The 18,894-nt window shown below is 37.4% G+C and overlaps 1 protein-coding gene across 3 annotated transcripts in view; it reads right to left on the bottom strand.

Moving 5' to 3' along the window:
- LOC150109410 (tyrosine-protein phosphatase non-receptor type 11-like) overlaps window positions 1-18,894 on the bottom strand; it is a 345,702-nt gene that overhangs the window by 120,214 nt on the left and 206,594 nt on the right. For all 3 annotated transcript variants that reach the window (XM_090407982.1, XM_090407997.1, XM_090407988.1), the window contains 2 exons: window positions 13,603-13,755; window positions 7,820-7,951 (listed from right to left, as the gene is read on the bottom strand). In XM_090407982.1, the coding sequence (XP_090264108.1) occupies window positions 7,820-7,951; window positions 13,603-13,755 (285 nt within the window). The remainder of the gene's footprint in view (window positions 1-7,819; window positions 7,952-13,602; window positions 13,756-18,894) is intronic.

Genomic DNA, 18,894 nt, shown 5'->3' with positions numbered 1-18,894 from the left:
TGCTAGGCACTCAAAACATTATAACAGCCATCTGTCATGAGTAATAAATTCAAACCAAAAGCTCTTAAGGCAATCGCATGGAATGCAAATGGATTGATGAACAAGGTTTTGGTACTTCAAGAATTTGCAACTCGTCTCAGTGCTGATATCATCTTGATTGGTGAAACACACTTAAGACCAGCTAATAACCCAAAAATCCATGGATACACTATGTACAGAAACGACAGAATTGGCACAAGAGGTGAAGGCACAGCCATATATATTAAGAGTTATTTGAATCATAATACAATAAACAAGCCCCAAACAGTAAACCTGGAGGTGACCGGTGTGGAGGTACATACCTGCAATGCTGGGAGTCTCAAGATCTACGCTGCTTATAACCCTCCGAGCATTCCTCTGCTGAAAACAGATCTGGACTCCATACTTGGTCCAAATGACTCCATAATAATAGCAGGAGATCTCAACTCAAAACACACAGCTTGGTACAGCTCATCAACTAACACCAAAGGTCACACACACTTTTCGACTTTGCAATGCTCAACTCTGTTGTTGTGGCCGGCCCTACCGAGCCCACCCACTTCAGCCCTTCAGGTAACTCGGATGTAATAGACATTGTCATCTTTAAAAATTTAAGCCAATTCAAATTGGAATCAGTCAACAAATTATCTTCTGACCACAGTCCCATAGTGCTTAATTTAGGTTCATCAGATCAATTCTCTCCTCTGCACACATTCATACCATGGGACAAGTTAGCCAAGGTTCTTCCCAATCATATTGGTCCGGTGCCCAATATCAGTAAAAAGGAAGAAATTGACACAGCAGTAAATAACTTAACCACACAAATTCAGAAAGCAATAGAATCAGTAAGACAATCCACTGTCTTCAACCCAACCAACCGTATCCCTGAAGAAATCATGGAGCTAATCACAGCAAAAAATAGAGCCAGAAAGAGATACCACAATACCAGAGACCCACAAGATAAAACAGTATTGAACAATCTAAACAGGCAGGTCCGAAAAGTTCTTCAAAAACACAGAAACCATCAATGGGAAACCAAATTGGCTAACATCAATACCGAAGATCATTCTGTATGGAAATTCTTAAGAGCAATCCGCACCAAAAAGCAACTCATACCTCCTATACAAACCAACAAAGAGTCAGTTCACAAAGATGAAGAGAAAGCTGAAGCACTACTTGATAACCTAGAATCTCAGTGCAATCCATCTTATACAAACCTAAATATCAACCTTATGTACAAGATTCATCGTCACGTTAAGACAACCTTAAGACAGAACACTGTTAACTCCAAACATATCACTCCTACAAATTCAGCAGAAATGATAAATATCATCTCCCATCTAAACAGTAAAAAAGCTCCAGGACCAGATGGCATAACTAACAGAATATTAAAACTACTTCCAAAAAAGGCCATAGTCCATCTCATCAACATTACAAATGCCATCTTTAGATTCGATTCTAGCATTTCCCTACTACATGGAAAACAGCCAGCATCATGCCATTGAAGAAGCCAGGAAAAAATCCTCACTTTCCCGAAAGCTACAGACCCATAAGCATATTATCAAGCCTCGGAAAGGTGACAGAGAAAGTGATCCTCTCAAGATTCCAAGCAGAAACAGATAAGTTAGGAATTTTGCCTAATGAACAGTTCAGCTTCCGTAAGGCCCATAGTACAGCTCAACAAGTGCACCGGCTGGTAGAAATCATTACTAAAGGTTTTAACTGGAAACTCAATACAGCTGCTATCTTCATCGATGCAGAGAAGGCGTTTGACAAAGTATGGCATCAAGGACTTCTCTACAAACTGATAAAATTCAACTTGCCAGTCAAGTTAATAAAAATAATACATTCTTACCTGAAAGACAGATATATGCAGGTCAGGGTCGGCAAAATGGTTTTGACCAGATGCAGCATCTCGGCAGGCGTACCTCAGGGATCTCTTCTGGCACCTCTCCTGTTCTCAATCTATGTAGCAGACATCCCTCTGAACCCAAGAACAACATTCACTGCATTATATGCAGATGATACTGCACTGATGGCAAGATCACTGAGCCCAAAACTGGCAACCAAAAGACTCCAAACCAGCATACACATTTTAGAAAAGTGGATGGCAGACTGGAGGATCCAAGTTAATCCCCAGAAAAGCTCAGCTATATTGTTTACTAGAAAGAAAATCCATACCATGGAGGATATTTAGTTAAAGATTCCATGGCAGATTGAAGTTAAATATCGTGGAGTGATTCTTGATAGTAAACTCCTATTCAGCAAACATATTAGTTACATTACCTCAAAGACATCCAAAGTCTTAGCACAGCTCTACCCTATGAACAACAGACAAAGTAAAGTGGACATGCAAACTAAATTAACAATTTACAAGATGGTAATTCGACCGGTCATCACTTATGTATCCCCAGCATGGAGCCACACTGCGAATTCAAACATTCTAAAATTTCAGAGATTAGAGAATAAGTGCCTGAGGGTGATTCTGGATGCCCCGTCATTTATAAGAAGAAACACCCAGATCCATAGAGAAGTTAATATCCCTTATATCTCTTCCCCTCTCCTAAATCTAGCTGAGAAGTTCTTTACCATGACAAGTAACCATCCAAATCTGTTAATCGAGGAAGCCTCGGAATATAATGAAGCAGAAAATTTCAAATATAAAAGACCAAAGTCTATCTTAAGTTTAGCTGAACACAGCTAAATTCACTGCCCTCAATGGGCCAGCATATAGCTCACAAACACTCCATTCAAAGTTCTTTCATTACAAGACAAAGGGGAATATGAAAAGCAATTTTGCTTCACCCATCTAGCCAGAAATGTTAATGCTTAATATCTCCACGTTTGGGTCTGCCTCCCACTGATGAGACCTCGATAAAGGTCGAAACCGGTCTGGGTAGTGGCCCTTCCCTTAATGCATAGCAGTATAGATGTCCACAAGGAGATGTGCTTTGCATTATGGGAGATACCGAGACAAGGAGTGATGAGAGCTTGGTCCACCTTTGCTAGGAGTTGCACTACCTTACCTCAGTCCTGAAGATATTTTCAGGTGCAAACTTTGTTTGCTCACACTTGGATAAAGGATTAAACTAAATTTATTATACTACTGAAAGTTTCAGTGATCATATTTTATCATTTAATTCCTGATATGTATACTCAAATCTTTTCCTCCACAGTACTGTGTCACCGAACTGGGATGCTACAGATTATATTTCTGTCTTGTAAGGCCCTTCTAACTGCATCAATTCACTTATATCTTGGTCTTTCTATGGGTCTGCTCCCCTCCCCCCTCCCACTGCCATTATGTCAACAAACATCTGCTTTGCTAATATTTAGAAATTAAACAGTTGATCAAACACTGGAAACCGCATTCTTACCTGTTATTTCCAATCTTTGATCAATTGTCATTTCTCTCAAATTTATAAGTTAAAACTGGGTCTACTGTTCTTGTATACTGCTAGTTTTGCTTTGGATAATTTCTCTCTTATTCCATATAAATTTATTCAACTGGCTCTTTCACCATACTGGTTTTGCTAATTCTACTACATTTATCATTAATTTGTCATCTTCACTAAAAGCTGTGCCTAAATAGATATATAAATCTGATCCTCACAATTTCTGTTTGGCTGGCAGGGACAAGGGGTTTGACTGTTGGACCTGGTAACAGTATCAGAAAATCAATTTACAACTGCAGTAGCAACTGTACCTTTGATTGGGGAAAGTAACAATGTGGTCTTAGTCTAGTAGGCTGCTCAACACACAAAATTCTCAGTTTAAAGAAATGGTTTTTGTGGAACTACAAAGCTGGCAATTACATCAAACTTAGGTGGCAGCCTGGTGCAGTGACATGGAATAAGAAACTACAAGGATTGAATGTCGGTATTACATGAGAAACAGTATCAGACTGCATACCCAGGATCAGAAGGATAAACTCAGTAAGGATTAAATAATGAGTAGAAATATAAAGCAGGACTTGGGATATACAAAATCATTGTGGAAGGAACATAAACAAAAAGCTGATAGCATGCATATGTGCAGTAAAAAACACAAGCAAGAAAGGTAACTAGTATGATAAGGAAAGCTAAATCATATGATGAGAGAAAATTACCTAAGCAGGCCAAAGTAAATCCAAAAGAATTTTGTTCTTTACATTGCAAGAGAAAGAATAATTATGGAAGGATAACTTTATTCAATGCTGATGGCAGGAAAGTGATAGAAGCAGAAGAAACAGTGAGAGTTACTAAGTGATTACTTTGCAAGGGCAAATCACTAATGTGGAGACTTTACAGTTAATGATGTGCAAATTGAGGTAGGTGAATTGCAAGTATTCAATACATTGAATAATATCAATGTGAACACAGCAGTGGGACTGGGTAGCATATCAACTTGTGCTATTAGAATGTGCAACAGAACAGACAGTGCATCTGATGAAGTTGTTTAATCTAAGTCACAGCTCTGGCAAGGTTCCAAAGAAGTGGAAAGAGGATAAAATACTTCCATTACACAAAAATGGCTCCAAGACAGAAGTACCAAATTACAGACCAGTTATCATAACAAGAGGAAAAATGATTAAAGACAAAATTCAAGAATGGGTGGATAGGAATATGATACTCTATGGTAAGTAGCATGGTTTTGTAAAAGGCAGATCCTGCCTTGGTAATTTATTCTGGTAAATGGTGGAGTGGAATGACAAATGAGGGTGACTAGTGGAGCACCTTAGGGATCTGTACTAGAGGCCACTACTCTAAGTTGTATATTAATGATATTATCAGAAGATTTAAGGAGGGATATTCAGTTGTTTGCTAATGATGCAAAACTGGGAGGGGGGGGGGATAGATGAAGGTGATGTAGATATCCTGCAGGATGATTTAAATAAATTGGAGTGCGAGACAAAGGTTGTCAATTTAATGTTGCAAAATTGTAAGATAATGTACTTTGGGATGAAAAGATTACATACTTTATATCATATCCGTGTTACTGGATTACAGGAAATTAATGAGACTAGGAATGGGTGGTTGATGATGGATAGAAGTTTGAAGTTCAGAAGACATATTGCAAAAGTTGGAGATGTTGAAGATCACACTGACAAGTAAAGATAGGGAAGTTATTATCCTCTTTATAAGGCTATAATTCAGCTGCATCTTGACTACTGTGCATAAAATTTGGTCACCTAGGTTTCCTGGAGATTAGAGGTGGTGGAGAGGATTCAGAGATGAGTGACCACTGGTAAAAAATCTGCAGAATGCTCCCTATGAGGATAGACTAGTGTGACTTATTTTTAATGGTATTAACAACAACAAACAATTTTATCAAAAGATGTTTTATTAAATGCTTATATTTCACTGAATTTCAAATCAGCATCATCACCCTGGAGTGTATGAAGTCCCCTGTGACTTGGTCTCTTAAGGACAAACAGGTAGATCAGTTAACATCTGCCTGGAAGAACATAAAAAATATACATTAGCTACTATTATTATGGCAAGTCAGGACTACACAGGATTAGATGGAAGAAAATGAATGTGCTGTTTAGAAGCAGTTATAGATCTGAGAGATTATTTTTTGAGTCAGCCATGGCTTTGAAGAATTCTCCTAACCTAAATAAATATGGTTGCGTTAATTTGCCAAAAATTTGAGAGACTGTTATTGTAAGAGCAACTTCCACATAGCTGTAATGTTTTCTTTTTACAACATTAGAGGGCACCAAAATAGGACTTTAGGTCTTTCATCCATTACAATTGTATTGTTTCACTTACTCACTGTTGCATATACTAGCTGTGTTGTGCTTTGATAATGCTGATTTGAAATTCAGCAAAATATAAACAGTTAATAAAACATTTTTTGATAAAATTGTTTGTTGTTGTTAATACTGTTAAAAATAAGTCATGAATAACCGTCAACACCTGAGCTTATCTGTTAGATTGGTGTGTGGATTGCAGAGGAGACATGATAGAAATTTTATAAGATTGACACAAAAGAAAATTTTCAATACATAAGATGTAAGGGAGACAAAGAGGTCACTCCTGGAAGTTGTGTGTGTAGTAACAATGTGCAAACTAGGTTCTTTGCTTGGAGAATGATAAGTGGAATGGATTGCTAGAAGTAGTTGTGAGTGCCCCCAACAGTGAATAAGTTTGAGGAGAGGTATGATAGGTATAGTGTGAATAATGGTTAGTGTGGGTCTCCAATGATGAGTCTTTTGATTCCATGGATACCTGTATAATAATACAAGTAGACAAGTCATGAAGATACTTCATGAACAAACTGTTTGCTTATGATTGGGTAAATGATCAAAATAAGGATATAATTTCATTAGTGTGTAGAAATTATGGAGACAAAACACACACCTGTTAGAGCAATTAATTGACTTCAAACTAGGATAAAATAATCCTCAACATTTCAACCTCTACATCAAGGTAATTTCCAGGAATATATACATATGAACTAAACACAAACTACATCACAATACACCTAAGTAAGCTATAGCATAAGCAATTATGCTATACTATATCCTTTCTTAATATAGAACCTAGACAAAATCCTTTGGTTGCAAAGACCTGGGTTCGATTCCTATCCATGATACAAAGAACTCTATCTGGTCTCTTTCAACTAAAGGTGAGTTAACTGGCCTCATAAAGAGGTAGAAGATTTTTTTTCCTCCTGGAAACACAGGGTTTTTCGTCCCTCAGAATAGGCAAACCGGCCCTGTGAACACACTTCTACAGATAAAAATACCTTTCCCCCAACATCAGGCTCTGCAACAAGTTGGTTGGAATCACGCAGATAAGGTCGTGTTATGTAAAAAGGCAGACCCCAAATAGGTGGGATAAAACACAAGAGGAAGAAGATATCCTTTCTTAATATATAATTTTTTTTTTTATATAAGTATTTTTAATTACTAGTTCTCATGTGTGGAATGTTGACTTCAGTACATGTTGGATTGATTAGAAGTAACAGTCAAAAATAAAGCTATGAAGTGTGTGTGTGTGTGTGTGTGTGTGTGTGTGTGTGTGTGTGTGTGTGTGTGTGTGTGTGTGTGTGTGTGTGTGTGTGTTATTTGCATTGCATGTTCTCTGGCCATTCAGGAATACACTGGCACCTTTCCTTTGTATCAGAGTGGCTAACATGCCTTTCAGGTTGGGATTTAAATCCAAGGCTTTCCAAATGAATAACAAATATCACAATATTCTTATGAAGTATGGATGCTGCCACATCTAAACAAACATCATTATCAACTAGTGGGGGATAAATAACTATTAAGTTCGATGTTCATATTGATTTCTATTCAAACAATGTCACAAGAAAACTTTTAAAGGATCATATTATTTACTAGATTACCATCCATGATCCAACTAACACATAAAAATTACACTAAATGAAAGCATTAAACAGCATTTTTTTTTTTTCTGGTAATAATCATCCCCCAAATCTTATTTTATTTATTTATTTTTTAAATGATACTAAATTTTAGACTGTAAATCATTTTATGGTCTATTAAAAAAATCTACTGGTGGTCCATCTACATGCTGGTTTGCTATTTGGTGATGCTTACCCTGTAAAGTATATTTCAGAAAATGATAACATTTCCTGATGGCAGCAGAAAAAAGGATAGACAACTTATTAGTTCATATTAAGTTCAAAAATGTTAATAATATTATACATTTCATTATGGAAAGTGCATTGCTAATCTATACTTCTAGTGGTAAAGAATTCAAAGATTATTCATTCAAAATAATAGGTCTAGGAGGTTTAACAGTTTTGTTAAACACAATACAGAATACATTCTACAAAAGAATAAATCTACCTGGTCCTCCTTTTCAACCTGAAACTCTCTTAGAGTGTAATCAGCTGTAGAAGATTCTGCAATGCTCTTAATTGAAATCTTTCCTGCTTCTTTAGTCTGCCCATCATCTGGCCAATATCGTGCACATTTATTCTAAATTAAATTATAAAAAACTAAGAATGGATATACCAACACTGAAAGATTTAATTCTGAATATTCAGAAAATCAAAATGCAACTAATTAGATAAAAAATTTACTCCTACTCATTCACCCCCCCCCCCCCACCCCCAAACACACACACACACTTTAAGGCAAGTAAACAAATCAAACATTTGTCTACTTTTTTTTGGCCTAAAAATTAAATATGCATAATATATTATACAACGATTCCATAACTAGATAAATAGAAAAGTTCTGCATCGATATACATGGTGTCCACATTGGACCTCCGTGGTTTCAACGTGTTACTACTACTTAAGTCTATGGACCATGGTGTCGAAATTGTACAAACGAGAAGGAACACTCACCAAAATTTCATTAAAAAAAAAATTCTGTATGAAACTTGTAGAGTCTCTGGAACGTTTGAACAACCCAAACCTTACGCATTTCAATTTTTTATTCTTTGAAACTTTGAAATATGACCTAGGGAGGTCCAATGAGGACACCCTGTATTGATATAGCACTTCAATAACTAATAACAACTAGAATTTGGTCAAACAGCTGTTTGACCAACATTCAGGATGCAGCCATTATCCTGCTTCGTGAATACTTGGCTACTCACTTTTTTTTTTTTTTTTACAAGATTTAGTTATCTTCCTAATGAATTCAAACACTACCTTACAACTGAACAAGAGCCAAAATCATTGCCTGCATACACACAGTGTACGCTGAATACCATGTTCTAAATTTAATTAATGTTCTCTCCATCTCCACTTGGATTTAGTGCCAGCATTTTAATAAGTTCTCATCTATTGGGCAGATGAGGGTAATGGTATCTGTGAGAATCAACATGGATTTGTTAAGGGGCACTCTTGCTTTAGTAATATGATTGCCTTTTATAATAAAGTAACAAGAGCAATTGATGAGGGAAAGGCATATACTGCCATTTTTTTGGATTTTGCAAAGGCATTGGACAGGGTGCCACATGATAAGCTGATATTTAAGGTGCAGCACATGGGTTTAAATGTCAGGTTAGTCAAATGGCTTCAGGATTGGCTGACTGAGTTGTGTATGGTGGGACAATATCAAGGAAGCAGAAGGTTACAAGTGGGATTCCACAGGGCTCAGTACTGGGACCTGTATTGTTCAACCTTTATATCAATGATATAGTCAATGGATTGCAAGGGGACAGTTGTTTGCAGATGATGTGAAGCTGGGAAGGGTTATCAGTAATAGTGCAGATGTGGTAGCCCTGCAAGAGAATTTGAATAAACTAGACAGATGGGCAAATAAATGGGGATGTCGGTTTGATGTAGCAAAATGTAAAGTCTTGAGGTTTGGGATCCATTGGTGGAAGGATGCATACTCGATTGGAGGAGCTGTACTGGAGGAGGTGGGAGGGGCAAGAGATCTGGGGGGGGGGGGGGGGGGGCGATTGATAGAAAACTGAAATTCAGGGAGCATATTGCAAAGGTGGTGAGGGGAACTCAGAGGATTGCTGCAATACTGAAAAGGATGCTGACCTGCAGAGATAAAAGAGTTATCACTCCATTGTATAAGACTCTGATCAGACCACACTTAGACTATTGTTCTCAGATTTGGTCCCCAGGATTTGAAGGGGATAAATTGACTGTGGAAAGGGTACAGAGGTGGATAATAAAGATGGTTTGAGGACTGTACAATATGAGTCATGAGGATCGACTGAGGGAATGTGGACTGCAGAGTTTGGTGGATAGAAGAAGGAGAGGTGATATGATCGAGACTTTTAAACTGTTGAGAGGCAGTTACAGGATAGACATTGGAGAGTTCTTTCACTTGGTGGAATGGCAGGAAGGAGCGATGACAAGGGGCCATCCCTGGAATTTACGAAAGGAGGCTGTGTGCAAGAGGGTGAGGAGGAGTGGTTTCTTTGCATGGAGGGTGGTTGAACTTTGGAATATATTGCCTGAGATAGTGGTTGGAGCGGGAACGGTCAATGGGTTCAAGGAGTAGTATGATAAACTTGGTGTTTCCTAAAAACGACCTCCCACGATGAGTCTTTTGACTCCATGGAGGCCTGGATAATAATAATATATATAAACTCTGAAATATTTAACTTTGGGTGCTTAACTATTCTATATAACAGCAGATCCAATCTGTACCAGAAGCATAACATCATCATCATCATCAAATTCCTGCCTTGTACCCTCAAGGGGTGTACAGGATATGACAGTACTACATGAAAAAATTACATCATCACTAACTTCCTATCTACAATTTTCCTCCAAATCAGTCTGTTACTTGTCAAGACTCCAACATTATCAGATCTTATATTTCTATCGTCTAAGGCACTTTGTACCGTATCAATCCACCTATATCTTGGTCTTCCTCTGGGTCGTTTTCCTGCCAACCTGGCAGAGAACACTTGTTTTGCTAATCTTTCCTCTCCCATTCTATTTAAGTGACCATACCATCTGAGATTAGCTCTGCTAACGCATTCCTGGATGCTCACAATGTGAAGTTCTTTCCTAATATCCTCATTTTTAATATGATATTGCCATTGATGCCATCTGTTCACGCCTCTAATCTTTCTCAGGACTCTCATATCTGCGGTCTCTAGTCTTTGGTCAAGTGTTTTACTTCTGACCCAGCTCTCAGATCCATAGGTTAAAATTGGTTTGAACACAGTCTTGTATACAGCTAATTTAGTGTTCCGACTAATTTCTTTCTTATTCCATATGAATTTATTCAATTGACTTCCCACGATACCAGCTTTGCTGATTCTGTTGTCTATTTCTATATTTAGTTTACCATCTTCAGTAAAAATTGTGCCTAAGTAGCTGAAATGTTTTACTTGTTCTACCGGTTCTCCATTCACAACACAGTTGACATTTTCAATGATTCTGCCTATTTTCATTGTCTTTGTCTTTTTATTGCTGACCTTCATACCATATCTATTACAACAGCTATTCAATTTAGTCAGAGAATCTTGCAGACTTGTAGCGGATTTATTTAGAAGTATAACATCATCCGCATAAAGCAAAGAGCTGACATTAACATCTCCAATTTTGATATCAGGTTTAATACCACATTCCTACATAATGTGATCCATATAGATAATGAATAACAGAGGGGATAATGTACATCCTTGTCTCACACCAGATTTAACATTAAACCATCTTCCTGTACTTCCTTCAATTCTAACTGCTGACTCACAACTCAAATAAAGACTAAGTATTGCTTGATATAATGCCCCATTGACACCATATAACTGCAGCGTATTGAATAGCTTCTCTCTTGGGACCTTGTCATATGCCTTTTCCAAATCGACAAAACTTAAATACAGATCTTTGTTATATTCCCATGCTTTCTCGACTATTTGTCGTAAAGTGAAGATCTGATCCTGACAGCCTCTATTTGGCCTGAATCCAGCTTGTTCTTCACCAAGCTTTTCTTCCACAATTCTTCTCAACCGTTTTTCAAGTATACTTGCATAGATCTTGCCAGGAACACTCAGTAGGGAAATACCTCTGTAATTCTCACATTCAGTTTTATTTCCCTTTTTATATATGGGTACTATGAGAGCTCTACTCCAATCATCGGGAATTCGTCCCTCTGTCCAGGCTTTCTGAACTATGCAGTGCAGCCACTGTAAGACTCTTATACCACCATACTTCAGCATTTCTGGTCGAATATCATCTACTCCTGCTGCCTTTCCACATTTCAAGCCTTTGATGGCTTTTTCTACTTCAAGTATGGATATGTATTCCTGACTGCATGCCTGGTCAGTGTTTTTTATCATTGTGCTGTCATCACTACTTGTTTCATTTAGCAGTTTTTCAAAGTAATTACTCCATACTTCAAGGATATCTTTTTCTCCTGTTTTCATTTCACCTTTATCATCTCTAATTCCTTTTACAGCACTCTTTCCTCCATTCCTAAGCTTCTTCAACAACCTCCAGAATATTTTGCCACCTTCTTGATATTTATTTTCTATATTCTTGCCAAAGTCCTCCCATGACTTTTGTTTAGCTAGTTTTACACACTGTTTAGCTTTCTTACATTTGTCTCTGTATTCTGTAAGAGTAAAAGCTGACTTATTTGCCAGGAACTTTTGATATGCTTTCTTCTTTTCCTTCACTGCCTCTTTAACTTCCTGTGTCCACCAGGGAGTTCTGATTTTTTTATCCTTGCACACAACCTCACCACATGCCTCTCTGGCAGAATCAATCAATGTTTCCTTCAGAGTTTGCCACTGAATCTCCAAGGCTTGATTCCTGTTCTCAAACTCTTTCATTTTCTTTTCAATAATATTTCTGTATTTTAGTCTACAGTTCACATCTGAGAGCTGCTCAACTTTTATTCGCTTTAAAACTTTCTTACATGTTATTCTTTTCAATATGAAATTCAATTTTATCCTGCTCAAGACTAAATAGTGATCACTTCCAATTTCAAATCCTCTGTACACTCTGGTGTCCTGCACCAGGGAGAAAACATCACTATCAACAATAACATAGTCAATGAGACTTTTCTTATTCCTAGCCTCTTCTCTCCATGTGAATTTGTGCACATTTTTATGTTGGAACATGGTGTTAGTAATAACCAGTCCATGTCCTGAGCAGAAATCCAACAGATATTTGCCATTATTATTAGCTTTGCTCTTTTCTCCAAATTTTCCCAAAATATTTTTGTATGTCTCACAATCATTTCCTACTCTACTATTTAGATCCCCAACAAGGATCAACTTTTCCTTTTTCATTGTGTCAGTTGCTTTTTCTAAAGCCTCAAAAAATTCCTCCACTTCTACCTTAGTAGAACCTTCTGTGGGACCATAGGCACAAATAAGTCTCATTGTCCAGTTCCCCATTCTCATATTTGCCCACATTACTCTACTTGAGACTGACTGACTGCCATTCAAGAAGATTAGCCTCGTATTTTGTGTTGAATACTATGGCTACTCCTTCTTTTCCTTGATTGTCATTGCCTGAATATAACATTTTGTATTTATTGCTCAGAAAGATCTCACCAGTTTTGGTCTTTTTTGTTTCAGTCACCCCTATTATGTCGATCTGGTACTTATCTAATTCCTCAGCTAGCTCCATTTCTTTGCCATTCAGGCTTCTTACATTGATAGTACCGATCTTTAGCTCTGGTGATGTTGAGTTGGGGTTTGTTTTCAGATTTGTTCCAGTAGCTGACTTTTCGCTGTTCGCCCTGGTTCCCTGGCGAAAACAACGGGGGCCTTGTTTAACCGGGCGACGCCCCAGCCGGCATGAAATTTTGTCATGTTGTACCATCATTTTTTATTTTGGTTTAACCAATAAGAATACAATTTGGTCGGCTAAATCCCAAATTGCCAGCCCATCCTCGTTCGTTCAGTATCAAAGTAGATACCCAACAGGGTGCACCACGAGAAGGTGAGGATTGGACATTAGGTCAGAAGCCCTGGTCGGTTCTCCGCATTCCTTTAAAGGCTATGTGGAGGTCTCCTCTCAGTTATACAGCTTTGACCCTTAAGCACCCCTAGAAGCATAACAATGATACTGATTTTTCTGTTAATATTTTTAAGCACTTAATATCTAGTATTTCAGCAAAATTCCTGTCATGTAAGTTTTTTGTTCACTTAGTTGAAAAATGATATACCACATGACTTAAGACTTTCTCACCTTTCCTCTTTCAATTTCTTTAGTTGTCATTACAATTACTCTGGTGTTTTCCTGCCAAATCATCCACCAAAAGTCAGGAATAGTATTATGTAGACATCCTTGAGTAGCAATATAATACTTCCTTGGTCCATCAGGACAAACATCTTCATCTGGCTAAAAGAAAACATGGGTTGTTTCTTTATGGAATAGTAATTAAAGAAAAATCTTCATTACAATGAATTAATAACACTAAACAAAAAATTCTGTATTTAATCAGATGAACACAGAAAAAAAAGCAGCAATTTTTGTTTTTTTATATCAATCTAGCTTCTTCTAAATCATTTAATGTGGTCATGCAAAAAGACAGTCACATATGGATGTTAGTAACAAAAGAGCACTTCATTGCACTGCAAAAGTGTCTGGTTCAGATTAGCTTTAATAGAGGAGTGACAATTCTCTGATAAACCTTTATAAGAAAATCATCCAGTGGTGGGTTGGTAAATTTTTAATAACCAGCTCGCTTTATGTGACGGTCACATAAAGCAAGCTGGTTCTGTTTCTTCAATTTTTGTCTTTTTAAGAAGTTTCGTAAATCGCTTTGCCTCTTAGACATTTTGAATAGCAAGGGCTAGAAAAATAAAATTTTTCTTAACATTTTTCTAATGGAAAGGCATTATGTTGTTCTTATATACATTTATTAAAAAACAGAAGAATATTTATTGTTGATTATTTCTATTTCATTTTTTCAACTAACGGCTATCTGCTTTTTCAACAGCAAAACTCTAACCCTGATTAAAATTATTTTAATTATAAACAAAAAAAAAAACGAAATAAAAACATATAAAGAAAATTTTCCTATATTACCTACAACTTACCTATTATCAAATAAAATCTTGAACAAAATAAAAAAATGTAACACTAATATTACCACTCATTTATGACTGGCACAATTATACACTGCGAGTAGTCAATCGAATGACCAGAGACTGTAGCCGTCGCGACGAATTTTTATATTTATCAATAGTACAACAATGTTGCATTTCCAAGAACTTAATGTTGCAAGTTCTTGGAAATTGACCGAAAAATAAGGCATTATTGTTTATTCAAATGTCCAGTACGGGAGTGTTGATAACGTGTTTTAATAAATACAGACATTGTTTAGTAAATAAAATCATTTCCAAATTCCCCGTTCGTAAATTGAGTTTGTGTTTTGTGAATTCTCTTTTATGCATTTATTTTTGATTATAATAATAATATAAGTGTTTATTATACAATTTCAAAATATTTACGAGGAAAAGTATATACTATCATTCATCATCTATCCTTTCATAAAGAATTTTAATAACCGGCTCACCCGACTTAAAAACATTAACAACCGGCTCGTGCGAGCCAGTTCCAAAGTATGGATGTTAGTAACATCCATACTTTGGAATTTGACACGGTTTGACTCCAGTAGATCTTAAGTCTGGTTTACTATTGCTATATTGCTGACACTATTTAAATCCCAAATCTGCCTAACCTTAGAATACTGTTCTTACAATTCAGATAACATGCCAAATCCTTGATAAAAATGATTAATGCTATTAGGGAGGAGGGGAAAGATCCAGTTAATAGATGATCTCCCTTTCACAAACATGTAGAAAGGCTTGGGTATTGGCAATTATTGAACAGTATCAACTCATAAGAACATACATGATTATTTATTAAGCTAAGTTAATTTTGCTAATTTTATTAAAAAAAATTAGAACACAAGTAACATTTGTCTTTGAACATGAAGACACCAACAATAATGTGGAAACAAATTTGTAACATAAAAGAACTGAGGATCATTTCTTTCATGGCACTCTCTATCACTGGGATTTAGCAGTTTATGGTCAACAAGTTGTAGTCTTAAAATGACCATTTCAAAATTTGATACAGATGAATAACATCCACTTATGATTAATTGGGACAAAAAAACACCCTCAGTAAATGAGTGTTATCGCAAGCAATGGAGTACCCCCACCCACACAAAATTTACTTCAACTGTTGTTTTATGTTACTATTACAAATGAAATGGATAGTACTTTAATAAAGATCAAAAAATAAACAAAATAATAAAAAAATTTAAATGCAATTTTTTTTTGAAACCTGCTCCTCAAAAAAATTAATAAACATGCCTAATTCATTGAATATGAATTTAAAAAAAATGAAAATTATAAAATTCTTCTTCTTAATCTCTCAATACATAGGCTTTTTAAAAGCTTGTTTCGTTTACCTAAAGAACTATTATTACGGGCAACTCCAGGAAGTCATTAGACTCATCGAGGGAGGCCCCAAATCATATTCATCACAACTATCTGACATTCATACAGTATCTATCATACCTCGCCTTAAACTCATTCACTGTCATAGCATCCACTACAGACTCAGGGAGCGCATTCCACTCATTCACTACTCTAAAAGTAAAGAACCCAGCTCTAACACCTTTACTAACCACACTTTTGCCCAGTTTCCATGGATGTCCCCTAGTCCTCCCACAACCAGCCCTGTTCTCAAAAATATCTTCTGAATTAATTTTATAGAAACCCTTCAGTAATTTGAATGTCTCAATCATATCTCCCCTCTTCCGCCTATCAACCAATTTTTGCAACCCACAAATCCTCAACCTGTTCTCATACGGTTCATTCCACAGACCTGCTATCATCTTGGTCACTCGCCTCTGGATCCTCTCCACCACCTCCCCATCAAGAAGAAACCTAGGTGCCCAAATCTGAGCACAGTAGTCTAGATGGGGTCTTATCAAGGCTCGATACAGAGGAACAATAACCTGCTTGTCTCTGCTTGTCAACGTATTCTTCAGCAACCAAGTGATTTGATGAGCTGTTTTGGTCACTTTTGCAATGTGTCCCCTAAATTTCAATTCCTTATCTACCAACACTCCTAAATCTCGTGCCTCGTCAATTTCCTGGAGCACGGTTCCACCAATGCAGTAAACTGCCGCCAATCTTTTCACCCCAAAATGCATAACCTTACATTTTGCCACATTAAACTGACATCCATTCTCCTTAGCCCAGACCTCCAATCTATCCAAATCATCCTGCAAAATTTTGACGTCATCTGCATTCACTATTGCCCTACCCAACTTCGCATCATCTGCAAACAAATGAACTGTTCCTCTCAGATCATTTCCTATATCATTTATGAACAAATTAAACAGCAGTGGTCCAAGAACAGATCCTTGTGGCACACCACTAGTCACAGGCAGTCTTGTGGACTCTACTCCCAAGTAAACCACTCTCTGATATCTCTCTGTCAACCACCCTCCTATCCATCTCACCAACCCTATGTCCATTTCCATATGCTGCAATTTACTGATTAGAATTCCATGTGGAATCCTGTCAAAGGCCTTGGCAAGGTCCAGTAGAATCACTGTAAACCCATTACCCTTATCCAGTTCAGCCGTCACTGTGTTATAATACGTGAGCAAGTTACTGAGGCATGACCTACCCTTCACAAAACCATGCTGTCCCCGATACAGTATCCCATTTTCTTCTATCCAATCTTGTATTTTCCTCTTGACTGTTTTCTCTAAGACCTTGACAATGATTCCTGATATGCTAATCGGTCGGTAATTTACAACAGCAGTCTTGGAACCACCTTTATGCAGTGGAACTATTTTCCCCTCTTTCCACCCGCTCGGGACTAACCCAGACCAGAGACTCAAATTAAACAACATGGTCAAGGGTACTGACAATTCTTTAGCTGCTTCTCGCACAACACGAGCTGGTATACCATCCAATCCCACAGATGTATTGACATTGAGGTTATGCAATAGACTACTCACCTCCACTTCATTAACCACAATTCCCGTATAATCTACTGGTTTATTCGTTTCTGCAATGTCACCACCTGGATGATATACTTTTGCAAAGTGCTCACTCAGTAACTCAACTATCTCAACTGATTCAGTTACCTCCCTACCATCGGCATTCTTTAAAATCAATCTGCCATGTACATTTTTCCTTTTACTTGCTACATATCTAAAAAACTGTTTAGGATTCTCTTTAGCCTGCATGGCCAATGTTATTTCGTAATCCTTTTTTGCTTTTCTTACCACACTCGTCACCCTTCTGGCCTGCGCTTTATACCGTTCATGTGCCTGCCGGTCACCCTTCTCCTTAAATTCCCACCATAGTTGTTTTTTTTGCAACTCAAGCTTAATGGCGTTATTCATCCATTTAACCCCTACTTGATTTATTATTCGGACTCTAGGTATACAGTCAGCCATTGCTTCATGCAAGCACTTCTTAACTACCTCCCATGCACTATCAACTTCTAGTCCTTGCAGTTGTACATGCCATGGCACTGAACCAATCAAACTCCTAAGCTTGTCATACTTTCCTGCCCGATAATTCCACATGTACCCTGTCTTAATTGAAAATTCTACACCTTTAGCCACCTCCCAAGTTAAGACCCTATGATCACTCTCACCGATTGGTGGCAATGTGGTCATATTTGTTACAGCCAAATCCTCAGATGTAATTACTAGGTCAAGCACTCTCTGACCCCTAGTATTTTCCATTACATGCTGTCGCAGATAGTTATCCCTTAATAACCGCATAAAATCCAGTTCCTTCCTCCCGTGTGTCCTCTCCTCACTCCAATCAATGCGACCATAGTTGAAATCTCCCATAATAATCACCCTCCTTCCACCCATTTCTTCTATTTGCTTGTGCATACTGTCACCACCATCTTTTCCATCACCTGGTCTATAGCAGCACCCAATTGTATATTTAGTTCTGCTAGCCACAATCTCACACCAAATGGCCTCAAATGTGCTCTTTTCTCTATCCTGCAATTCAACTTCTATTCTCCTTGGCTGGAGCTCATCAGCTATCATCAACAATACTCCTCCCCCCATTTAACTCTGTCATTCCTGAACACACTATACCCATCACATTCAATCCCACTAGTTATATCATCTACAGTCAGCCATGTTTCACTAATACCTATAACCTGTGGTCTGGAAGTGCCAACCATGGCCAAAAACTCTTCCTTCTTGTTCCTAATACTCCTAGTATTAGTGTACATGAATTTAAGACCCCCATTAGCCCCAACCCTACCTTGATGCCTTATATTAACTATCCCACTCTGATTTGTTGTCCTTATTTGCTCTGGCATATTATATTCATTCTTATATTCAACTGCCTCCATAAGGACTGTATCTCTACCCTCCCCCCCCTAACAAATCTAGTTTCCCTGAATTTGCACATCCACTCTGTACTATATTTCTACTCTATATTTCTAACTATATTTTCACTCTCTTCCTAT

Source organism: Typopeltis vanoorti, chromosome 2 (genome assembly GCF_054136105.1).
Source record: "Typopeltis vanoorti isolate ZY-2024b chromosome 2, IOZ_Tvanoo_1.0, whole genome shotgun sequence".
Classification (NCBI taxonomy): domain Eukaryota; kingdom Metazoa; phylum Arthropoda; class Arachnida; order Uropygi; family Thelyphonidae; genus Typopeltis; species Typopeltis vanoorti.
Note: the sequence above shows the minus strand (reverse complement) of the source record. Positions and strands in the feature narration are given on the sequence as shown.